Here is a 16,738-nt window from a genome sequence, read left to right on the forward strand (position 1 = left end):
CGGAAACAGGCTCCAGGCTCTGAGCCATCAGCCCAGAGCCTGACGCGGGGCTCGAACTCACGGACCGCGAGATCGTGACCTGGCTGAAGTCGGACGCTTAACCGACTGCACCACCCAGGTGCCCCAGATGTATTTCTAATATATTTTGAAATATATATAGTGCAGTCAATATTGTAATTACTTTATGCATTGGACAATTCCTAGCAGAGGTGTTTAGAAGTAGGCAACTATGTCCAATATTTTACTGTAGTTTTGCATACATATACCTCCAACTGTTGATGATCTTCGTTACTTGTAAATGGTTATATGCAACTGATGAAACTTGTGCAACTATATGCAACTTGTAAATGGTTATATGCAACTGATGAAACTACCAGCTGTGCCCTGTCCCTGCCAAAAGACCACCTACTGTCATCAGGAGCTACTAAGGTATTTTGTCTGCTCAAGGTTGAGAATAGGAAACACAGACCTCCAGAATACCATGCCAATTTAATATCCTTGACATTTCTACCTAAATTTAGACAATTTCAAGCAGGCTGAAGGAAGTATCCACTAGGGAAATGTCTAGTATCCACTAGTCAGATAGCTAATATAGGTCCCCAGGATAATTATATTTTTTTGGTGTCTCATCAAATTCTTTGAATTGCATGTGGAAAAGAACATGTTGAAAAGAAAAAAGTAATCACTGCTCTCCAGTCAAGAGAAATTAATTTTTGGCCTGGAATTTATATATCCAATTCATGAAACTAAAAGCCTCGTAGTTTACTTAATCCAGCTTCTCTCAAAGGCAGCTGAGTGACAACCTACATCATCATCCAATCCCATGTAACACTTTGACATTTTGCAGAGACTACAGTTTGGACTTTATCACATTTCCAATGAAGTTTCAGTAATGTCTCAACCCTATAGATTGACAGCAGCCTGTATGGCCATTCTTTTATATACTCTCTTAGAGGATATTCTTCCATGAAGACAGCACCCTGTATTAAACTTATCTTTGAACTTATTTTCTGCTATGTGAGACAAAGTTCGATTCTCTGAATAGCAAATACCACCTAGATTCAGTTACCAAAACTAAGATGATTATAGAAGTGGTTTATGTTAATCCTTTACAAACCTATTCATCTTTATGCCACTATGCAATTATTTCAAGAGTCTAGAAAACGATTCTAGAAATGTAGTAAATAAAATGTGTATTGAAAAAAGCAAAACCAAGTAAGACAGAAATGAGAATGCTAATCTTTTGTATTCCATATTACTCATTCTCCTTCACAAAACAGAAAAAAAAACATGGAAAAAAAATGAAGCTTGTCATAAACTGAAAATATTACAGGGCTGAATGAAATAAGAGACGGTCCACATGTCCAGTGGGACCATTTCATGTCAAAATGAAAAAATATAAACAGTGTAGTGAATTTTTCATGAAAATAATTCAGTTCAAAAATAATAAAAATAATTCATTAAAGGTTTTAAAGCATCCTTTCATGAAAACAGTTGTGTATTTATAATATACGTATGCGTGTTTATGACCAAATTCTTAGTAATATAAGTCAGCAATTTCTATCTTTTAACAATTTTGAAATCTGATTGGTCTGTAACAATTACAAGTTTAAAAAACTCAATCTAATCACTTGTTATATTATTTCATCTCCTTTTTTAGCCAACCAGCTACTAATCCCCATCAATTCTTTAAGTAATGTCTGTCAAGTATGAATTTTACTTTCTTCCTCTAAAAAAAAATCACTCTTATCTAACTTACTACTTCTATCTCTACTCAGAACTTCCTTATCTTTAAATCACTTAAAAAATACATTTCACAGGACATTACCCTTCAATACTTACAGAATGAAGTTCAAAGTCTTTAAATCTTAATAAAGCACTGTATAATCTGAAACCTTATTCTCCCTCTCCTAAATTTACTCTTGTCCTTTAAGTTACAGGTATGATCCAATAGAGGTATGTAAATAAATGTCTTAGTATTGTTCCTTAGTATGTGCTTAGTTCTGTTTAGTTTTTCTTCACGTAGGTCTGCTGGCAACCTACCTGGAATCCTTGAATGTTGCCTTTTCTCTGTTGATTTTTGTGACATCTTTTATGTCAACCTGTGTTTAAAAGTTACAAAGAGAACCGACATTGGCAATGTTATAAAATACAATACATATATATTTTCATCACAGGTATTTACAATTGCTTGTTTGGTCATCATCTAAAATGCACTGTCTAAAACAACATTCACTAATGATCCTCCTACCTTCAAAAACCAGTGATTCTGTTGGACTTCCCATTATGTCTTAAATGTTTGGAGAAACTTTGAAATAAACAATTTACAATATTTTTTTATCCCCATATCTCACAACAAATCTTGGGGTCCATTTATCACTGCCTTTTTTTTTAAATACATACTCTTTTTAGTAAACCGGTTTTTAAGCTCCATTGTTAAATAATTGCCAGATATGGACTTTCTTTAAGTTTACTTATTTTGAGCGAGAGCGTAAGTGGGGAAGAGGCAGAGAGAGGGACAGAGAAATCCCAAACTGGCTCTGTGCTGCCAGTGCAGAGCCCGACATGGGGCTCCATCTTATGAACCATGAGATCATGACCTGAGCCGAAATCAAGAGTTGGATGCTTCACACACTGAGTCAACCAGGCGCCCCTGGAATTTCTTTTTTCAGTCTGTCAGACAGCACCCTCTTGTAAGCCTTGGGTGACTTGCTACTCCCAACTGTCCTCAGAATCTCTACCCTTTAAATCACTGAAAAACACATTTCACAGGATGTTACGCTTCAATACAGAATGAAGTTCAAACTTTTTGCCTATATTTAAGACATTCTATAATCTGAAACAGTATTTGTCTCCATCTTTAGTTTACTACTTGTCCACTAAATTAAATTTTTGTTCCAGACTTAATTTGAAACTCATTTCTCAAATAATGTCAATAAACATTGTATCTTTGCTCATATTATTTTCCATAACTTAGATACCCCCTCTTCATTTTAATCTTCACCAAATACCATTTTTTCCTAATTTAAGGCAACGCTTTGGCCTATGCTCTTCCATGAAATTAAAAAACACAATTTTTTTGTTGTTACTTTTCTTCTCAATACTTACAACACCTTTTTATTATTCTCATTTTACTCTTGATGTGGAGTATTACTGTTGTTTTGGATGTATGCTTACAAACTGGTTATTAAGCATTTTCCTATAAACACAGTGAAATAAATGATTGGTTTCCTGGTGTCTAGAATTAGTTTAACTAACAAATACAATTACAGTAAGCTGAGAAAAAAATCCCTTTTTTCATTTTGCATATAGGTTTCTCTTCTGAACTGAAATTCCCAAAAAATTATTTTAAGAGAAGCCTCTGAGGGTAGAGGCAAGTATCAGTTTATTATGGGCTCTGGAGCTAGACTGCCTGGTTTTATACCCATTTACTAACTCTGTAACCCTGGGAAAGTGACTCAACCTTTCTATGTGTCTGTTTTCATACCTTTACATAAGGTAATAACAGTACCTACATCATAAAGATTTTGTGAAGAATAAAGAGTTAATATTTGTGCATTTATTACAACAGTGCCAGGTATAAAATAAATATTTTCTATAATTTGTTAAATAAAACTTGTTTATGTAGGACTTCTTGTAACTCCTTTATAATCATCTATTTAAAAATATCTGTCCTGGGGTGGATGGGTGGCTCAGTCAGTTGAGCGTCGGACTCTTGATTTTGGCTCAGGTCATGATGATCTCATGGTAGTGAAATTGAGTCCCACGTCAACGTGGAGCCTGCTTGAAATTCTCTCTCTCTCTCTCTCTCTCTCTCTCTCTCTCCCTCCTGCCCCTCCTCTGACCCTCTCCCTCCCTCGCATGCTCTCTCTAAAGTTAAGAAAAAAAATCTGTCCTATTTTTCCATGTGGATGATAATGGTCAAGAACACAGGTTCCATTAGCCAATTTTTAATACTACATCAACTATAGCCTTGTTATATAGGAGTTACTCAATAAATTACTAACTTACATTCACATTGGACTATTCCTTAAGAATATACAAATTTACATTCTTCCAAGAAATGTTTTCCAAATTAAAAAATTTAATTGTACGTTTAAAAATAAGTATTTGCAAGGTATTTCTCATATAGAGAAACATTTCACTTTATTATAAAGATAATAAAAACTGTTTAATCCAATTCTTTTTTTTAAAGTAAGCTCTATGCCCATTATGGGGCTCCACCGTTGGTGAATGCTCCACCAACTAAGCCAGCCAGGCACCCCTAATCCAATTCTATAGTTAGTAAATTCATTTTGCAAGGTAATATTCAAAGCATTCTCAATTTTTACCAATCTGCAAACTACTTGTTTGAAGAGTAGACTTGTTCTCAAAAATAATACTTACATAGGCTTTTGTTTTAAAACATTTGTTACCTTTTGTTTTTTACAGCTGGAAACAGTAGTGTTTTTCTGTCGTTTTTGAGGGTCTCCACATTTGTCTACAGTGATAGATCGTTTTTCAGAAGAATTTGAAACAGTTTTCATTATGCACTCTGAAATTGAGGGCACCTTCATATAAATACTAGATTTATTGCTATCCTTCCTAGGTTTTACATGCACATTCGTTTTTTCTTTTCCCTGCAGTTGGGAAGTCTTCTTTCTGTTATGTAGCATTTGGCACAAAATAAAGGAAATGGTTAATTCAGCATTTTTAGTACATATTATCTTCATATGTTCAATAGTTTTCATGACTTTCATAATATGGGCCATTTTCCCGAAATCTTTCCGAGGGGCAGCCATTATATTTTTGAGCAGTGCAGAAAACTGGTTGTGGCTGTATTCCAACTCTGTCATTGTGCTTCCGTAATTTATGGATGCTATACATGGCACAAAGTCAATATATGTGGAAACGGAATACTGAGACTTCTTTAGAAGTTTTTGTATTTCTGTAAGTTCCTGAAGTTCTCTTGAGAGCAAATGAAGAGCGTATGAGCAATTAACAGCTTCACTATATTTGTAAATAATATCCAGATCTTTCTTAAGTTCAGAAATAGCAGTCTCTATGACTTTCCAAAGGCAATCTGTTGAGTTATCTTTAAGAAATGAAAAAGAAGCCATTTTTTCCTGGCAGTGAACCAGCTCAGGAAGAAGTGACAAATCAAACCAAAGCATACCTCGAAACCTCTGTTTGTCTAGTTTCTTTGCCATTGAGTTTTTAAGAAAGTGAATGGTTTCTGAAAGCATGACAATTTCAATATAGGTTTCAATGGCTGCAGGCTTTAAAATTATGGCCCCATGATTGTGGTTTTTCACCATGTCCAAAGCGTTTTCTTCTGTGATAAAAATGTTATCTATGTTCTCTTCTTGCAGCATCTGAAAGTATTTTTTTAAAATTTCTAGGTGTTCGGTACATCTCAAAGTGAGGTCCTGTAATTTCTTAGAGTCTGCAAATTCAGCTTGATCTAGTATTTCGCTAATACAACAGATATCTGGGTGTGAAAGCAAAGTACTGTTAAACCCACAGTTTTCTAGGGTAACTGGTGCTTTGTTTATTAGATCATCTGACTTTCTGGAAGCAATCTCCATATTCTCAAGCCCAGTATTAGAAATCTGTTCACTGCTTAAATCCTTAGACAATGTATCATATATCTTTTTCAACTTAGAAAAAGCACACTGATTCATTTTGAGTAGCAATTCTCTATTCTTCTCTCCTGAGTATATTTTGCTGAAAGATTCTCTCTTCTCTTTCCAAATAAGACTTTTTGCAGCATCAAAAAAGATATGTTCCAGACCATAAAGAGATATTTTAATACTTATTGCCTCACTGCTCTTAATAAAATTAACTTTAGAGGTGATCATTTCTATGATAATCCACAAATGGTCTTGTTTTCCTGGATAGGAATCAACTTTAGGAGAGTCCCCATACATACCAATCAGCTTTAAAGTACTTTTTCTTAAGGTTTCTAGGTCTCCTAAACTATCTCCAAAGTTAACTCCACAGGTAAATGGAACAGAAAGAGAAAAGTCAAAGCAATCAGAACAACGCTTCATTACTGCTTCACACTCATTAATCTGTCGTTTGTATTTTAAGAATGCATAGTATGAATTATTTTCCCTTTTGGTTTCCTCAAATAATTCAATTAACTGATCATGATAGTTTTGTAACTCACAGAATGCATTATACTTCAATCTTCCTTGAAAAGCAGGATAGAAGTTGGATTGTTGTTGAAATCCACGTGGTCTACCAAGCAGCTCACTGTACAGTGTTTCATCATACCAAAGCAAGCTTCGGTAGGTTGGCTCACCTCCTAAGAGCCTTTTTTTGTTTTCAATGAATTGAATAGTTTCCATCATCATTTGGAGTTCTACCAAGGAGTCAACAGCACATGGCTTTAATTTGTGTCTGCAATTATTCCACAGGTTTTGTTCTACTAACAGTTCTCTTGAAATCAGGATTTGTTCAAGAGAACATTCTTGGTTTCTTTCAAAAGCTTCAACAAATAAAGGGAGAATACTTTGACAGGCCTTAGTTTCTTCCAGTAGAATCTGCAAAGATGATGTTTCATCTGCCCTTCTCAAAATCTGAGCTAGCCTGGCTGTAAGAGCTGAATGATTAGCTGAGCAGTGTTTCTCTTTTAATCCACTCATGTATGATGCAGGCTTCTTCTCAGGAGTAGAGACTTCAGAAGTTTGAGAGTCAGTATGTAAAACAGGAATATGATTCATTCCTATAATGCCTGGTTTGGAATTACAGGCTATTTCCGAATGCAATGCAGAGTCAGACTGAGGGTCATTACTAACTTTAACTCCCCCTTCTTTCTCTCTTTTGTTGAGATGATTAGACACTGGGTTATTCAAAGCGACTGCCTCAGTAATGTTTTCAACGTTTAGATGAGAATCAATCAAGTTATTTTTAATTGTTTTCTTGCTTAAGTAGGAGGATTCTTCTAAGATCTTGTTCTTTTGATTTTTGAACTGAGTCTTAACAGTGCATCCTTCAGTCATGCTTTTTTTGTGAAGTGAATCTCTTGCTTTTTCTGCTTGTTTAACTTTCCACATTTTTCTGTCCCAAATGTCTTTATTTGCCATACACTTTTTTGAAGAACCCTTCATATTATCTTTTAAGAGCAAATAACTATCATTGGAAAATAGTTCCTTCATTGTATTTTTCCTACAACTTTTACTTTCTTCAGTTACTAATCTGAGACCCAACTCAGAATCCTCAAGAACATGTGATTCATTCCCATCTATATGGAAGCAATTACTTGAAGAACATTGTTCTGTCTTTAGAAGTTCCTTTCCACCACATCCTGGCTGGCAGTGTGGTACACTGGTGGATGTTGTAAAAGAATCTACAGCAAAAACTCTCTGTTTATCCAAATAAGATTCTGAAGATTCTCCTTCACTGTCTGTCACTGCTGTGGTTGATAACAATTGAGGAATACTGTCAGAATTTTTGTGTGTTATCAAAGTTAGATTTAATGGGTCCTTAATGAAGTTTTCTGGAACAGTGCCTGGTTTGGAGCTCTGATTAGCAGCTGTCCGTTCTTCTACAGGCAAATTTACTTCCAGGTTGCCTTTACAATCAGATAAAATAAGGTTATCTGGTGTGCAGACATCAACATTTAAAAGGTGCTTGATATCTGATTCTAAAACTGAAATAACTATGTCAGTTTTTACCTTTGTGTGTGTTATACAGGTTGCATTATAACTTGTGTCTGTGCTAAAACTTACTTTGTCTTCTTTTATGCAACTTAATGATACTGAATTACTCTTATTTATTACTTTATTAGTCTCGGAATTGTTTTCTGCATCCTTAATATTATTGTGTGCTGAGTGGTTCTCAGGATTTTCATATTTATTAATGTTTGATAAAAACTTTATGCCAACTTGATTTTCTTTTTCAGTTATTTTTGCATCTGGGCAGGCTGGGGAAAATAGACATCCAGTTTTTCCAGAAAACAGCTGAAGTTCTGATGATCTTCGATTTCTCACCCGGCTCTTGTTATAAGCGGAATGACTGGCACTTTGGGATGTAGAGCACAGGGCTAACTGTGACTCAGGATACTCGAGATCACAAAATTCCCTTACATGAATGGTGGTGTGACTTCTGGAGACACTGCTGGCCATATTTCTCTTAGAAATGCATTCTGCGATTCTCGCTCTACTTGGTTTGAAAGACTTGGGCTTTGATACATGAGTTAATGATTTATCCACTTCAAATCCCAAAGCTCTTTTCTCTTCTGGTTTGCCGTATTTTCTTTTTGACAAAAAATGTTTAGTGGAATAATATCTTCTTTCAGACACAGAGCTATAACCTTGAAGGTCACAACTTTCCCAGAAATTATTGCATATTATTGCATATGATTTTGGTAACGGGCCTTTTCTTTTTTCTCCTACTTTAGCTATAAGTTGCAAAGACGTGTGAACTCTTCTATGAGCTTTTTTTAAATGAAGAACAGCTCTGTCAAGTCTTCTGGAAAGACGTTTGCTTTTGCATAAAGATGCTTCACTATTTAGAATATCAAGGACACTCCTGATGTGTTTTTCCGACTTGGAAAAGGTTTTAATTCGTCCTTGGGATAATGAAGAAAAATGTTCAGAAGAGTCTAGACTGGTTAGTCTCCTCTTCTTCCCATAAATTTCACGACGTCTTAAATCCTTATGTGGTGTGTTCTGGTCCCTAAAAGGCATATGTCGCTTTCTTTTGCTAATTCTTGATTGTGTGTCCTTTTTACTTGTAATATCATTGCAATCAGTTTTTGACCCTGTCAAGGAACATCTGCTTTCATTATTTAATGCTGTGACATTAGAGGGTTCAGTAGGCAAAGGTCCACTGTTTTGTTTTTCAGACACATGATTCACTTGTGTATTATGACTCACATCAAGAGAAAGAGCAATTTCAGACTTATTCACTAGTCCTGATTCTTGCCTTCTATTACCAAATTCATCTTCACATGGATAACCTGAATTTTCACCAGAGCAGTGGGAATACATTTCAAATCCTGACACTTTCCCCTCCTCATTTATTTCTGGTCCTGTGGTTTTAGTTATGTATTTGCAAAAATTATCTTTCAATGCAAGGGATTCAAAAGTGGGATTGAATCCTGGCATAAATGTATTAGTGATTCTAATTTGTAAATCTGGAAGTAAAATTGGATTGAGCTCTCCTTTGTTTTTTTCTGTAGAGGGATAAAAACAAATACTTTTCTTAGGGTAATGCTGATCACTATTCTCGTTTCTTCTGGAGCTTTTCGAAACTTCCCTCTCCCCATTATTGCTTCCTAGTAGACCTTCCCAATCAATACGAGACTTCAGAGTTTCATATATGGCCCTAAATTCTTCACATGGATCATTTCTATGGCTATGTTGTTGAATTAGAAAAGCATCATCACACTGTTCCAATCCTACTTCAATCTTATTTTCCAATTTGAAACTCTGAAGAACTGAAGTATCACTTACTGACTGATGAAATGAGTCATGTAATTTATTGTTATCCATATCCATTTCACAATCAGAAACCCTATGTTTTACTAACAACCCAAAATCTAGACTCTCAGAAGAACAAGTTTCTTTAATCTGGTATCTTTGGTGATCTTCACGATTTGTGCCCAATGTAGGCACTGTAGCACCAGCTGTCTGCACTGCAGTACTTGAGGCTTCATGTTCTGAAGACCCTTCAACTTTGGGAAATGCTGTGTAAGCCAAATGCTCTACAGTCCTCCCAGTATTTGGAGCATCTTTTTGTTGTGTGGCAGTCATAGTGTCTTCATTTTCTAACAATGTAGCTTCTGTTGACACATGTCTTTCCCCTGAACTCAAATTAAATGTACAACATTCTTCAGAACTAAGAATTTCTACATTGTTGTAATTTTTATTCTCCCTTCTTTCATCTATGTTGGTGTAACTTTGGTTTGTATGAAAACCCTGCTTCTCCTCTCCATATATATTTTCTCTGCTTTCTGTAGACAAGGCAATGTCTTCCTCTTTAGCCTCATTTTCATTTTCTTTATCATTATCTCCTTGTTCTCTGAAATCAATATTCAGGTGTGTATCACTGTGCAACTCTGCATTACAGAACAGAGTATGACCTTCATCAATTTGAAAAGTTTCTCCACAGTCTCTTTGTATGTTCTCTAATGACACTGGATCATTTTCCTTTCTTCCATGGACACATACATATTCTCCAGTTATGTTATAATCTGAGTTGTCATGAGTTGGTTTAATGTCATGAGATGAAATAATTGCATCAATTGGCAGTTCTTTGACCTGGGGAATGTCTTTTGCTTCCTGGAAAGCATCAGTCACAATGCTAACACAGTTTTGATTTGGTTTTCCCAGTTTTAGTTCCATTAGTTTTTGAGAAATTGCAAAACTTGTATGAATGTTATCTTCATAATCTAAAGAGAGTTGAAGATGCTTCTGTGAAAGGCTCTCCACTCTTTGTAATTCCAAACTTAGATGATCTAGCTCATATTCATCCTTTGTGGTAGATGTGGAAGATTTTTGTATTTCTAATTCTTGAGCAATTAATATTTGATCACAATTTTTCCCATAAGAATCAAGACTCTCATCCTCTTTGTATTCTTGGTACAAAGAAATATAATTATCTACTGGACTGACTTTTGCTTCCTTAGTAAAATCAATTTCCTTCCACAAAACCTGCTTTTCTCCATGTTTGGAATTATCTTCGGGGCCAGTGAAGTCTCTCATTTCTCCAATATTTTGGGTGTACTCATGTATGCTTTCTTTCCTTTGGAGAGGAAAAGCTGTAGACATTTGCTGACCAGTCTGAGATACAGTTTCTAAATTAGAAGACCATGACTCCAGAGAGATGTGATTACTGTGCCCTTTTGTACAAATATTCACTGATTCATAAGAGTTATGTGCTTCACTGTTGTCTTCAATTAAAAGTGGGATGTTGCTTCTCAGTTCAGATCTCTGGGCTTCTTCCTCATTGTGTTTTTGGTTCTCAACTTCTGAAACTACATTTGGCAAACACATTGGAAAGGAAAAATTATCTTGGCCCTTACACTGTCCTGCTGGGGTAATTTTACTGGGAATTGTATAATCATAGTTGTCCAAGTTGTGAGCTTGAGATTGTGAACCATCAAAAGAAATTTTGAAGCTAGGGGCATCCAAACAATTAGTAAGAACAGAATGATCACCAGGCACAACTTCAGATGAGGAGGCAGAATTATTTGGCATGGATGATAGATTTATTTCTGAATTCACAAAATCTAAACTCTTCTCAAGTGGCAAAATCTCATTTAAATCTGTAATATTATTATGTTTTCCTATGCTTTCTTCTCTCCTCATCAGTCTTGGGTCTTTAATGAGTTTTGAAGTAATAACTGTGCTTGAGCCAGTATTGTTATGAAGGGGGAAAGCAGCAGAAAGACCACTTAAAGTATTTTTGAGATGTGCCAAATTTAACATGGGGTCACCATTAACACTTTCTCTGGTATCACTGGGAATAAATGAAAGACCTGAATCATATATACAAGAAGTGTCTCCACATTCTGCTAAATTGTGCTCCATCTGTCCACCGTATGTTTCATATATAGAAATGTTTCCATTTTTCACATTTCCATAGGAATTAGAAATATTTGTGTTGGAAGGATTTATCTCTGAATTTAGTGCGCCGCAAGAACAGTTTTCCTGAACAAATGGATCTACAGGTTTCCTGAAATGTTCAAAGATGACAGTAGCATCTTTTCCTTTTCCAATTCTTTTGGCAACTGTACAGTTATTCAGAGAGCAGGTTCTTTCTGTAGAAATAATAAGAAAATTAAGAAAAAATAGGAAGGAAAGGGTTTCTACATTCAACCCTTAATTCAAATAAACTATGTCATAGGTGGTTTTTTCTTTTTTTCTTTTAATGCTTATTTATTTTTGAGAGAGAGACAGAGAGACAGAGCATGAATGGGGGAGGGGCAGAGAGAGAGGGAGACACAGAATCCAAAGCAGGCTCCAGGCTCCTTGCTGTCAGCACAGGCCCGATGTGGGACTCGAACTCACAAACCATGAGATCATGACCTGAGCTGAAGTTGGATGCTTAACCAACTGAGCCACTCAGGCACCCCAGTCATAAGTGGTTTTAAACGAAAGTTCGATAAATAGCCTAATGATGATTAAAGTATGTGTCTCAGAAAAAGCAAGGTGAGAAGAGGATGAAAGACAAACCAATAAAATATAAATGATGTACCAGGAAACTGTGTCCTAGAGGCCTTACTAAGAAAGTATTTACCATAAATTTTTTTGAATTGTGACAAATACAAAGAATAGAACAATTAAAAAGGAATAAAAACATGTTGCTCAAAGACTAGGTATTTCTTATATTAATTTTGTATATTCAGATGCTTAATAATAGAATCTACATATTAATAGGCAAAATTGTCTCCCCCTTTTATCTACTGTTACCTTGAGAAAGAAAACAGGAAGGAAACGGGAATGAGGTGGGGAAACAGATCAAAAAGGACCCAAAAAATCCTTCCCAGGAGCAAAAGCAAAGCACTACCCCTGTTCCACTAAAATAAGTATTCATGCAAATAATATACACAAACAAAAATCTTGACAATGAAAGCAAATTTTCTCTTATAATTTATAGAAATTTATTCCTAAAATTTCACAAATAACTACATATAATAACAAAGGAACTTATAAGAATGCATATTTACCAAGTAAGCCATTCATAAAGAATTCATAGATAACACCATAAAAATATCTTTATTAAAACAAATTGATGATGAGAAATTGTGAGATTTATGACATATACGAAACTATAATCATATTACTGGGAAGTACCATGAGATTCTTTTTCACGATATATCGAAAGATAGCTTTGTTGAAGATTTCTAAATTCTATAACTTGTAATTATATACATTTTAAAGTTTATTTATTTATTTTGAGAGAGAGAGTACAAGTGGGGGACAGGTAGAGAGAGGCAAAGAGGAAGAATCCCAAGCAGTCTTTGCGTCAACATTGCAAAAGAGTCCGATGCAGGGCTGGAATTCATGAACTGTGAGATCATAACCTGAGCCAAAGTCGGATGCTTAATCAACTGAGCCACCAAGGTGCACCTGTAACTATACTTTTTAATTATAATAAGCTATAGTAGAAATCTGACCATAACAGAGATGTAGTTCTTAAGAGGAGGAGCTGCAGTGGACAGAAGAAAAGGTAGATCCCTATACTCACTCCAAAATAAAATTCATTGAAAAAAAAATAATAAAACCATGAAAGTATTAGAAGAAAAGACAGAGAGATGGTTTTATAATCCTGAAGTAGAAAAGTACTTTTTAAGAATGTCTGGAGATCAGAAAACTAGAAATTAAGAAATGATGTCAATTACATGTAAATTAAATACCTTAGTAGGTCAAAACTCATGATAAACAAAACTTAGACAAACTGGTACGAAGTATTTTCTGAATGAGCAAGCTTTGTACATCATTACACATATATTAGAGTGCATAAAGAGTATACAGACACATTCAAAAGATTAATAAACAGATACTGCAATAGAAATGTGAGCAAGTGTAAGAACAGGAAAATCACAAATAAAAATTGTCAACAAACACAAAAAGGTGTCCAACTCCACTAAATAAACAGAGCCATATTTAAAAACTGCTTAGACTGGCAAAGACTACAAAGAATAAATATTCTGCAGATGTAATAAACACTCTTATACTGTTCATGGGAGTATGAACCGGTACTAATTTCCTGGGAAGTAAATTTACAGTTTTCAGCAAAACGTAATACATAATATCCAGTAAATCTATTTTTAAAAATGTTTTATTTATTTTTTGAGAGAGCACAAGCAGGGGAGGGGCAAAGAGAGAGGGGAACAGAGGATCTAAAGCAGGCTTTGTGCTGACAGGATGACAGCAGTGAGCCTCGTGTGGGGCTTGAACTCGTGAACCACAAGATCATAACCTGAGCTGAAGTCAGATGCTCAACTGACAGTCACCCAGGTGCCCCTCCAGTAAATCCATTTTTATGCATTCATTATTCTGATATACTTGCATAAATAATATATACACAAGGATTTTTAGTACCATAATCCAAGACAGCTGGAAGCCAGAAACCTAACTATCAATATGAGACTGGTTAAGATTTCAAGATCTACTACAAAGCTACAGTAATCAAAACAGTATGTTACTGGCACATAAAGAGACACACAAGCTTCCAGTTATAGAATGATTATGTCAAGGGAGTAAAAGGCACAGCAGGGGGAATACAGTCGATGATACTGTAACAGCGTTACATGGTGACAGATGGTAGCTACACTTGTGGAGAGCATAGAATACTACAGAGAAGAGCTGGATCACTATGTTGTACACCTGAAACTAATGTAACATTGTGTGTCACCTATAGGCAAATTAAAATATTTGAGAGAGCAGAAGCAGGGGAGTGACAGAGGGAGAGGGAGAGAGAGAGAATCTTAAGCAGGCTCCATGCCCAGTATAGAGCCTGACATGGGACTCAAGCTCACAATGGTGAGATCATGACCTCAGCTGAAATCAACAGTAAGATGCTTAACTGACTGAGCCCCCCAGGCATCCCTCAAATAAAAAAAAATTTAAAAATGAGACTGGGTAGGGCTGCCTGCAGGGTACAGTCAGTTAAGCCTCTGACTCTTGATTTCGGCTCAGGTCATGATCCCATGGGTTTGAGCCCCGCATCGGGCTCTGCGCTGACTGCATGGAGCCTGCTTTTGATCCTCTCCCCTCCTCTCTGCCCCTCCCTTGCTTGTACTGTCTCTCAAAATAAGTTAACTTGAAAAAATGGGACTGGTTAAATAAATATGGCATATCAAGAATTATAAAAGTACTGTATGTATGTACTATACAAATACACTAGAAAAATAATGTTATGGAGCTGTTACAAAGATTAAGACAGGGGTGTCTAGGTGACTCAGTCAGTTAAGTGTCTGACTCCTCATTTCGGCGCATGTCATGATCTCACGGATTTTTTGGTTCAAGCCCTGTGCTAGGCTCTACACCATGAGTGAACTAACAGTGTGGACCCTGCTTGGGATTTTCCCTCTCCTCTCTCTCTGCCCTTCCCCTGCTCACACAGTCTCTCTCTCTCTCAAAATAAATAGACTTAAAAAAAAAAGATTAAGACAAATTAATACAAACCAACATGGGAAAAGAAACAAATCAGTTTAATAACCTGAATTTCATAAATGTATGGTAAATGCATATTAACATATACATAATATTAATTAATAAAGTACTTAATGGGAATGCCAGGTATGGTTTTTCTGATGCCTTATACACATTAACTAATTTAATCTTCATAACATTCCCATTTTATTGATAAGGAAGTAAAGAATTATTTGCCCAAGATCACAATTTATAAGCAGCAGAACCTTAATCACTAGGTTACATTATTCGCTTAAACTGGATGAAGGCCCTTTAAATTTATTCCCGTTTTTAGCAGTCTCACCAAACAACACATGAAAAAAGGAGAACAAAAAACCCAACATCTTCATAATATAAGAAACTGTAAGAAAATGAAATTACAATCACAAAGCAAACTACCAAATAGTTATTAGCACCATGTATTCTGTGATGATGGAAATGTTCTTTATGCTATCCAGTACAGTAGCCAATAGCCACATGTAGTTACTGAGCACTTGAAATGTGGGCAAGTACATAAACAAGGGGTGGTGTGAATGAGGAATTAAAATTTTTATTAATTTTAACTAATTTAGGTTTAAATAGCCACATGTGACTAAAGGCTATTGTACTGGATAGCAAAGATCTAGACTACTCTGGAGGGAGAGGAGTACACTGATAGCCAACACATGTGGCCTTGACTTCGGGCATAATACAGGTGTTCCTCAAACTTTATCATCCTGAAAGGCATCATTGTTTATTGCTTTTTTCCTTTTTTTCAATTGAGGTATAACTGATGTACAGTATTATATTAATTAGTTTCTGATGTGCAACATAGTGATTCAACATTGAATACACTGCAAACTGATCATCACAGTAAGTCTAGTTACTATCCATCATTCTTTGATTAAAGTAATTAGCTATAAGATTATGGATGGGTGAGAGTAGAAAGTAAGGAAAGATCCTTATTTTATTGCCTCCATTTTAAGCCATCTGGCTGAAGGATAATGTGGATAGAATGACTAGGCAGAAGCTCATCAAGAAAACAGAAAATTGAGCAAACTTCAAATCAGCTAGGTCTAACAGACATTTACAGAACACTCTACCCAACAAAAACAAAACTTCCCCTCTTCTCAGGTATACATGGAACATTCTTCAGGACAGACCACATGAGAGGGTCAATAAATTTAAAAGAATAAAGATAATACAAATTATATTCTCCAATTACAATGGAATAAAATTAGAAATCAGTAGCAGAAAAAATTTGGGGGAAATTCACATGTACACATAAGTGAAATAAAACACTTTCTAAAAAACCAATGGATTAAATAAGAAATCAAAGGGAAATTAGAAAATACTTTGAGATGAATGAGAATGAAGACACAACATACCAAAACTTATGGGATGCAGTTAAAACAGTACTTTCAGGGGTGCCTGGGGAAATATGTACATTATCAAAGAAGCAAGATCAATACCCTAACCTTCCACCTTAAGACACAAGAAAGAGAAGAGTAAACTAAACCTAAAGCAAAAAGGAGGGAAATAATAAAAGAGAGAACAGAAATATAGAAAAAATAATAATGAAACCAAAAAAGTTGGTTCTTTGAAAAAGATAACAAAACTGACAAAAC

General features: G+C 35.5%; 1 protein-coding gene across 1 annotated transcript in view; it reads right to left on the bottom strand.

Annotated features, from left to right (window-relative positions):
* TEX15 (testis expressed 15, meiosis and synapsis associated) overlaps positions 1-16,738 on the bottom strand; it is a 64,271-nt gene that overhangs the window by 6,998 nt on the left and 40,535 nt on the right. Inside the window, exons 6-7 of the mRNA XM_043560981.1 lie at positions 4,416-11,752; positions 2,044-2,102 (exon numbers count right to left, since the gene is read on the bottom strand). Coding sequence (XP_043416916.1) covers positions 2,044-2,102; positions 4,416-11,752 — 7,396 coding nt within the window. The remainder of the gene's footprint in view (positions 1-2,043; positions 2,103-4,415; positions 11,753-16,738) is intronic.

This window comes from Prionailurus bengalensis, chromosome B1, assembly GCF_016509475.1.
Source record: "Prionailurus bengalensis isolate Pbe53 chromosome B1, Fcat_Pben_1.1_paternal_pri, whole genome shotgun sequence".
In the NCBI taxonomy this organism is placed as follows: domain Eukaryota; kingdom Metazoa; phylum Chordata; class Mammalia; order Carnivora; family Felidae; genus Prionailurus; species Prionailurus bengalensis.